Source organism: Bos grunniens, chromosome 18 (genome assembly GCF_055505025.1).
Source record: "Bos grunniens cultivar Pamir isolate PY7600 chromosome 18, Bosgru_T2T1.0, whole genome shotgun sequence".
NCBI classification, from domain to species: domain Eukaryota; kingdom Metazoa; phylum Chordata; class Mammalia; order Artiodactyla; family Bovidae; genus Bos; species Bos grunniens.
In genome coordinates this window covers 57890865-57900012 of record NC_141182.1, presented here as the reverse complement: position 1 = coordinate 57900012, position 9148 = coordinate 57890865, and the positions used below count along the sequence as shown (strand labels likewise).

The 9148-nt window shown below is 51.2% G+C and overlaps 1 protein-coding gene across 1 annotated transcript; it reads right to left on the bottom strand.

The window, feature by feature from the left end:
* Positions 1-2238: 2238 nt before the first annotated feature.
* Positions 2239-8827, bottom strand: SIGLECL1 (SIGLEC family like 1). Its single transcript, XM_086354041.1, has 5 exons — positions 8102-8827; positions 6008-6283; positions 5788-5893; positions 3673-3826; positions 2239-2605 (listed from the first exon to the last, which is right to left on the bottom strand). Exons 1-5 carry the CDS (start codon positions 8124-8126, stop codon positions 2564-2566), a joined length of 603 nt encoding a protein of 200 aa, XP_086210167.1. The 5' UTR covers positions 8127-8827; the 3' UTR covers positions 2239-2563.
* Positions 8828-9148: the final 321 nt, after the last annotated feature.

Here is a 9148-nt window from a genome sequence, read left to right as displayed (position 1 = left end):
GAGATACACCAAAACCCAATGATGATTCATCAGAGTTTCTAGAAAGAGAAACCACACTGATACAGGTCCTGAGGCCCCTGAAAATATGAGAATGGTAAACATGACTTTAATTAGGCCAAGCACCCCAGATATAAGAAGCAAATCGCAAAAGTTAAATGGTGCACTTGGAATGAACCCTTCGTAAGTAGTAGATGTTCCTTTTACAATGTTCAACAACAGGGAACAATGAGGAAGAAGCAAGAGGATACAAGACTGAAAGCCACTCACCTGGCTGCAACAGTGGATTCCCAGAGAGAGAGTAACCGGAAGACAGGAAAACAATAAAAGACAGATAGGAGCCTCTCATGTGGCAGAGAGAGAGAAGACTCTGATGATGCCCCAGGAGCCCCAGGTAACTGTGACAGTGGGGACAAGCTGACTTTCTGATAGATACAGTGCAACATACTCTGGTAAACACCAAGATGGCCCAGAGAACATCTCAGCCCATCTCGGTCACAGGAGTTTCTGGAGAAGTGTAAAGTTGTTCTTTCTTACAACCTCTGGAATGCCAATTAGGGGACCTCAACCTGAAACATAGCTTCTTATATATGCCAGTGTGTCCAATCCCTCTTTTGTAAATTAAATGCTCAAGTAAGTTTTTCACCAGAACAGCTTGACATCAGGCAATTGTCAACATTTTGAGCTAGAATTTTGTGCAGACCGTGAGGTCCAGTGTCTGGCTTCTTTGCCTCATTGTATGGTGCGTGGTAGGTGCCTGTATTTCTGTGGGATGTGTGAACTGCATGCATACACGGGTGGCTTATGTCAAATCTGCCTTGAGCACAAGATGACCATCTCACTGGTGATGACAGATGGGAGAACCCTCAGACTTACAAACAATGCCCCAGCAGAGAGATGAAACTTTTCTTCAGTTCAGTTCAGTCTCTCAGTCGTGTCCAACTCTTTGCAACCCCATGAATCACAGCACGCCAGGCCTCCATGTCCATCACCAACTCCCGGAGTTCACTCAAACTCACATCCATCGAGTCGGTGATGCCATCCAGCCATCTCATCCTCTGTCGTCCCCTTTTCCTCCTGCCCCCAATCCCTCCTAGCATCAGAGTCTTTTCCAATGAGTCAGCTCTTCTCATGAGGTAGCCAAAGTACTGGAGCTTCAGCTTTAGCATCATTCCCTCCAAAGAACACCCAGGGCTGAGCTCCTTTAGAATGGACTAGTTAGATCTCCTTGCAGTCCAAGGGACTCTCAGGAGTCTTCTCCAACACCACAGTTCAAAAGCATCAATTCTTCGTTGCCCTCTGAAAAATTACCAGCATCTGGCTCCAAAAAAGGAAGTTGTCGTTCATTCTGAAGGAAACACACAGCTGGGGTCCCCTCTCATGCCAGAATCCAGTTCTCATTCCTTGTATTCCTTTGTGCTCAAGAAATATTGCAGTAACCTCCATTTAACTGGGCTCTTTGCCTCCAGTCTTACCTCTTCTAAATACACCTCAGGGCTTCGCTGGTGGTCTGGTGGTTAAGACTCTGTCAGTGCAGGGGACACAGGTTCAAGCCCTGGTCTGGGAAGATTGTGTTCCACATGCCTCGGGGCAACCAAGCCCACACACCACAAATACTGAACTGTGCTCTAGAGCCTGTACTCCGCAACAAGAGAAGCCCCACTCACTGCAACTAGAACAAGCCTTCAAGCAGCAATGAAGACCCAGTGCAGCCAAAAATGAATTAATTAAGCTTAAAAAAGTACACCTCAATAACCACTCCTGGGATCGTCTCTAACTGTATATCTAGTCACTCTATTTCTTTGTTTCAAAACTTCTAACAGTTTATTCATTCACTCAGTTATTCAACAAACATGTTTTAAAGCCTATTTCAGGAACCATTCTGGTGCCGGTGATACAAGTAGAAAGCAAGACAGACAAGACCCCTGTTTTCATGGAACTTCCATTTAAGGGAGTCGGGACAAGGTCCCAATGTCTTGTGATGGCATTCAGGGCTTTTATGTCGTTTCTCCTCCTACATCTCTCAATACCACTTTTGACTCACTTTCTACCCAGGTACACCTCAAGTAAGGAGACTCAAGTGCAAAGAGAAGGGGTGGGTTTGGCAAAAGATCGTATCCAAAGACATGACCACTAAGCATTCAAGCAAGGATCCAATCCGTGTGTGTGATGGCTCTTGTGTATGTATTTCAGGTACTAGGTGCATAATAGGGGCTCAAAAACTATTTCTTGGTGGACATATTTCACAGTCTCACGTTTATTTCTCCTTCTTTTGAAGGAGCTCCCAGGATGGAGCACCTGTCTTCTGGCTAATCCAAACAACATATCATATAGTTTGCTTTCAGGGGTTCAAAGACCAGGTCCAAGGTAACCCTATTCAATGGATAACCAGTGAGGGGGCAGGTGGGACTGGAGAGGGCTTCATGGGCTGAGGATACTCGGGGGGGTCCGAGTTTGTTGTAGACTCCAGGGTTCCTGGGGTCTCTAAGGATTCTATGGGCTTTGGTGACTCCAAGGGTGATGGGGACTTCAGGTATGAATGTTGTTTTCACAGGCTTTGTCAGCTTCAGTTTATCCTGCTCTTCTTGGAAGTTTGGGGTGATGGGTCCTGCAGGGCAGAGCAAAGAAAGAAGGATGTTGGAACAGGTCTAGACGTGAGGTACCCAAATCTGAAAAGGACAGAATTCTGTCCCTTTCTTTGAGCACTGAATTAAAGGCAGTGTGGAGCAAGGGCTTGGCTTCACCTTTCATCAAAATCCCCATAGTTGGAGCCTGCCACCCTGTCTTCTCCTACTGATCCTTCCTCCCTGTGCATTCTCAGCACCACAAGCCACCCAGCTGTTCCCAGACTCCCCTGGGAAATTTTGTCTGATTTCTCCAGGGAGGTTCAGTCTCTCACCCCTCTGGGCGACCATCACCCCCAGCCCAGCCCTGCTAGTGTGATGCTGCCTTCCCCACCAGCCTGGCTGCTCTGAGGGCGGGGCCTGGGCCCGGTCCACTTCTGAGACCTCAGCATGGAGAACAGGAGATACTGCAGGAAATACTGGTGGAATTTAACAGATGTCTGGTTGACTCACAGAGGGACACCAGCTCCCAGTGCAGGGTGAAAGGAGAGCAGCAGGGTGCTTCTGGCCCTAGAGAATCATAATGACTTAAGAACAGTGAGACCCGGCTACTCGGTGCTGACCCTTCTAAGCCCTGCTGAGGATAGGGGGTGCAGGACAAATAAAGGCGTAACCTGGGCATGGCCTGGTCTTCAAGTCTTTCAGGCTGACCTGGGCCTGTGGCACCTACAGGCTGTGCTGACTACAGCCTGCCAAGCGCTCAGAGACCAAACCCTTTGATTTCCCTTCCAATGCTACAACTGCTGTATTGGGTTCTCCTAATCCTCTTCTCAATGGGGACTCTGTGTGTGTGTGTGTGTGTGTAGGGGGAATGAGTTGCTGATTCTAATAACCCTTCAAGTTACTCCTCTTAATTTTCATCTGTCTTCCCCTCCCTGGGTCTTAGCGTCACCATCTATAAGATGATGTGTAAGCATGCTCTGGCATTCTAGAAGTCCTGTAAGACCGAGGATGGTATTAATGCTGCCTTTACACACTGTATGTGCCTCTCCTCATGGGTCTTGTGATCATTATTCTGATAGGCTAGATTCCAGACACATGGGGTACCTACCAATATCTGCTGCTCAGGAGACGGGGTGACTCTGGATTTTCCTGGTTCCTTGAGCCTTAGAGACGTCTCGAGTCCTTGGCGGGCTCTTTTAGGGCTCTTTTCTGCCTTCATTGCTGCAATTTTCTTTGCCTGCTTCATTCTGATATGTTTCGCTCTAAGGAAAAGACGCTCTTGATCAGTTCTGGCTCTCCACCCACAATACGGGCTCTGATCTCGCTGGGAAATGCTGGTTTAGAGCCTGGGTTGTCTGGAGTGAGCCATGCAGCCTCTCTGGGGATTGCTTTCCTATCGTGGACAACGGAGACGCATGCTTGTCAGGCTGTAGGGCTCAGGTGAGGTCAGCTATGAAAGGGCTTTGCAAACTCCGATTCTTGTTGGTCTTCAAGTCCAGCTGGCTATACTTAAAACATAGCTCCCCAGGGATTTCCCTGGTGGTCAAGTGGTTAGCATTCAGCGCTCCAACTGCAGGGGTCACCAGTTCAATCCCTGGTCGGGGAACTAGATTCTACATGCCATGTAGCATAGACAGTGAAGTCGCTCAGTCGTGTCCGACTCTTTGTGACCATGGACACCAGGCTCCTCTGCCCATGGGATTTTCTAGGCAAGAGTACTGGAGTGGGTTGCCATTTCCTTCTCCCGGGAATCTTCCTGACCCAGGGATTGAACCCAGGTCTCCCACATTGTAGACAGACGCTTTACCGTCTGAGCCACCAGGGAAGTCTGCCATGTAGCAGGCCCACCCCCCCACCCCCCAAAAAAAAGGTGCATTTAGAGTGCACCTAAGTAACAGCTAAAAATGAAGTTGATAAAGGTTCTTGGGGTTGGTTCATAAAGACTCCTAAGACTTGGCTAAACGTGCTGGCTAGAAGCCTGGAGTGAGAAGGGCAGAGATGCCAGAGGCAGGGCAGAGAGCTGGGCAGGGGAGCCTCTGGCCAGTCCAGACGTCTTGGAGTTAATCCTTAGTTGAGGACCATGGAGGAGTCAGCTGGGAGGGGAGGTGTGAACTTGGGGTGGGCACAGTCTGGAGAGGGAGAGGCAAGAGGCTGGTGTCATGATCTAAGCCAGGCCTGAGCTGGGTAAGTGATGAGGGGCAGAGAGAGTTGGGAGTAACTGTCCATCAGGGTCCATCAGGATGAAGAAGAGGAGTGGGGTGGCAGGGCAAACTGGGTTGTTTTTTTTTGCGGGGGGGCATGTAACGACAACCCAGTGAATCCTCTTCTAAGGATTAATTCCAAGATGTCTGGACTGGCCAGAGGCTCCCCTGCCCAGCTCTCTGCCCTGCCCTGGCATCTCTGCCCTTCTCACTCCAGGCTTCCAGCCAGCACATTTAGCCAAGTCTCAGGAGTCTTTATGAACCAACCCCAAGAACCTTTATCAACTTTGTTTTTAGCTGTTACTTAGGTGCACTCTCAATGCACCTGATGTTGCACAGAGACACCGGAAGTTCCTCAGATGTGTTCCCGGGGTCTCTGTACACGACTTTCCACCACATGAGCAACGCTCAGCCCTGCTGCCACTTGAGACAGCTCCCTGGGGACTCCGCTGGTTTCACTTCCTCCTCCGCTTTCTATTTTATGAAGTTCTTTGAAAGCCTCGGTCCCTTGGGCCTGTTTTGTGGCCTGTATAGTCCTGATGGCCCTGGCTTGTGGGGACCCTGTTTGCTGCCAGACCCTGAGTTCCTCAAGGGTGGGGGGGTCCATCCAGCACCACAGGCCTGGGGGTAGCAGGCTCTGGGAGAGGCTGAATGGTGAATGTTTTTAATTGGAGGACTATTGCTTTACGATGTTGTGATAGTTTCTGCTGTACAACAAAGTGAATCAGCTGCATGTATGCCTATATCCCCTCCCTCTTGAGCCCCCCTCCCTCCCGCCCCCATCCCACCCTTCCAGGTCATCACAGAGCATGGAGCTGAGCTCCCCGTGCTATCCAGCAGCTTCCCATTAGCTAAATATTTTACACACGGTAGGGTACGTATGTCAGCGCTACTCTCCCAACTCACCCCACCCTGACCTCATGCCAAACAACAAGGAAGACAGGAACACAAACCCACCCATCAACAGACAGGCTACCTAAAGCTGTACTAAGCTTACGGTGAATCTTAACCTCAGTACTCACATGAGTGGGACAAGGCAGAGGAAGAGCAGTGTGACTCCGATGGCTCCGTAGAACACGCCCCGAATCAGCCCTTTCATGAAAGTCTGGGCAACCAAAGGACTCCTTCCTGGAGGTAGAGAGCTCATGAGAAGGGGTTCTCCCCGGGGACCTCCCAGCTGCCTCCCCAGACCCCAGGGCCCACCCCCTCTTCCCCACCCACATGGGGCCCCTCCACCATCACCTGACTTCAGCAGGATGGTCAGAGCGTGGGTTCCCTCTGGGTTCCTGCCCTCACAGAGAAGGCTCGTGCCCGTTTCAGGCAGCTTGGTCAGATGGATGGTGCTGTTGGCCCAGGGGCCAAGCGTGGTAGAAGTCACCCGAAAGCCTGTGTGGTTCATGGCCACGGGAGTGCCCCCAACCCACCACTGCACGGAGGGCATGGGGGTCCCACGGAAGGAACAGCTGCACTGCAGAGTCTTCTTCAAGGAGCAAGAGGAATTGAGCAGCCTGGTGGGGGCTGTGAGGGAGGGAGGATCAGGAGTCAGCAAGCATACTGATTCCCTGTCTGCCTCCTCCAGGACCCAGCCTTTTCTTTATTTGTGATAAACCAGGAACTTCAGAGAGACTTTCTGGGTCTTCCCCAGTGGCTCAGTGGTAAAGAATCTGCCTGCCAGTGCAGGAGACACGGGTTCAATTGCTGGTCCTGGAAGATCCCACATGCCATGGAAGAACTAAGCCACAACTTCTGGGCCTGTGCTCTAGAGCCCGGGAACCACAACAACTGAGCCCATAAGCCAGAACTACTGAAGGCCAGGCACCCTAGGTGCTGTGCTCTGCAGCAAGAGGAGCCACCGCAGTGAGAAGCCCACTCACTGCAACTAGAGAAAAGCCCACAGAGTAATGAAGACCCAGGAAAGTCAAAGATAAATAAGTGAACAAAATTATATATTAAAATATATACATATTTTTTGGAAGTCCAGAGGAGTCAGGCCTCACAGACCAGTTGCCCTTCACCCTTTCTCCTCGTCTGGCCTGAACCGAACACTCTCCAGACCGATGGCAGAGGAGTCTCCTGAGGATCTGCATTGCCTGTGATCCCATCTATCCACCGCCACCAGGCTAAACTGCCCAACCTCAGTAACTCTCTTCCTTGGGTCCCCAACTCTGGCCCTTCCAGCTCCACCTGTGGTCAGATTTTTCCCTCCATCACTGTCTGGATGCTCCTGGCAAGTCATTTCCCCTTCTACTCTTCCCTAGTCTGGAAAACAGAGAAACTTCCTGAGCCCATCTCACACAATCATTGCTTGGAAAAGGCATACAATGAATGCCTGAGGTTTACTGTGTTCCTGCCTCAATTCAGGACCACTTACCACCCATTCAATGAACATTTTTAGATTTTCCTCTTCCCCATCCCGATGGACATGGACTGAGCATTCATCTTAAGCAAAGACTGCTATGCATATCTCTGAGTAAGAACACCATGAAACCACCTCACTCTCCGTAGAACAGGTCGGACATGTGGTCCATCCAGTGAGATTGTGGGTTAATAAGGGATAGTCACGCTCTTCAAGGTCTCCAATAATGAGGAATTGGTCCTTAGCATTTCCATGTACTTAGTCATTGGAGTTGTTTGGGGTTACTGGAGGAAAGGGGTCATTTCCCCCTGAACAGTTGCCCTTGATCTTGGGCTTTCCATTTGGGTCACTTGAAGCCATGAGGAATTTGCAGGCCTCTCCTCCACTTCCCTTGCTGACCTCCACATTATTTTCACCATCTGGGGAAGCAGGCCATGGAGAGCGATCAAAAGAGGCTGAAAAAAACTTACTAACTTTGGAACTTGGAGCATGCTAGCAATATTCAGACAGCTCCTGTGCTCAAATATCTTCAGACCCCACCCTCGCCCTCAACTCTACTGCCTGGCCCAGGCCACCCACCCCCACCTCCACCTCCCCAATCCCCCCCAACTCCTGCCAGAATCTGGCCCACAGATGCTTAACCCACATTGGTTCCTTGGTGCCCTACACCCTCGCGTGCCTGCTTGGTCGTGTCCGACTTTTTGCGACCCTACGGACTGTAGCCCACCAGCCTCCTCTGTCCATGGGATTCCCCAGGCAAGAATACTGGAGTGGGTTGCCGTTTCCTCCTCCAGGGCGTCTTCCTGACCCAGGGAACAACCCTGCTGTCTCCTGCATTCCAGGAAGATTCTTTGCCGCTGAGCCATCAGGGAGGCCCATCCTAAACCCTTAAGCCCTCTTGTTTCACGTCACCACCCAGCCCTGGCTCTGGAGGCTCGGCTTCCTCAGACCCCTCCAGCACTGCGTCTGTTCCCACTCACCCAGCCGGAGCCCTGGCGGCGCCATGAGCAGCAGCAGTTGTTCTCGGCACAGGAGAGGCCCGGGGCCTAGACCACAGCAGGCCCGGAAACCGGAGCTGTCTGGTTCAGAAGGGGTGATGTGATGAATACCTGGAAGAGGCTGCGGGGGTGGGGAGAGCAGAAAGAACTCTTAGCCAGCGGGGGCTTCGGCCTCTTCGGTCATCCTGAAGGCGCGTCCCCTCTGAGAAGCAGGAATTCTGTGGGATGTGATGCCTGAGGGCCTGCAGACAGGACGGCACCACCGTGATGCTCTGTGATGCCCCGAAGGCACGTCTCCCTCCGCACCGCCCCCCCCCGCCCTCTAGTCTTTCACTCCCCTCCCCAGCCCCCTTAGGAGGGTCTTTAGTCCCAGGTCTGCAGGCTTTCTCTAAAGTTTACCAGTACCTCATAAACTGTGTGCAACAGGGAGACAGGGTCAGGTCTGGGGGTTTGGAATGTCCCCCTGGGGCCCTGGTGAAAAATAGCCTGGAGGGGGAGTGACCGCAGGCCAGGTGGTCAGGGGAGAGAGGTGGTGACTGGGGAAGAATGGCAGGCTGGAGCTGGTGCACAGGCTGTGAGAGGTGGAGAGGATGGGACCGATTTAACATATGGGGGGAATAAAAACGGATGGGGGTTCCTACTGCTGATGGGAAAAGTTCCAAACCTTCTTGCGTTGTAAATGAGGGTCCCCACAAGTTTGCTTCACCCTTGTCTTATGTCCCTGTGTCTTTCTCAACCTTTTCCCAATGCTCCCCTTTCCAAATTTCACCCTAAACATAGCTCTCCCGTCATCAGGGACTCGTGTTTTCCAGCTTTTCCTTCTGTAGCTCTCCTCTGTCCACATTCAAATCCTTCTTCAATTTCATAACTGAGTTCAATGCTGCTTCCTTGATGCAGCCTTTCCTGATTGCCCCACCCAGTCAGAAGTAGGTAATCTCTCCCCTCCCAGAATTACCAAGTGATTTAAAAAAAAAAAAAAAAAAAAGGCTGCATTGTGTCTTAGTTGCAGCACGCTGGCTACAGGGCATG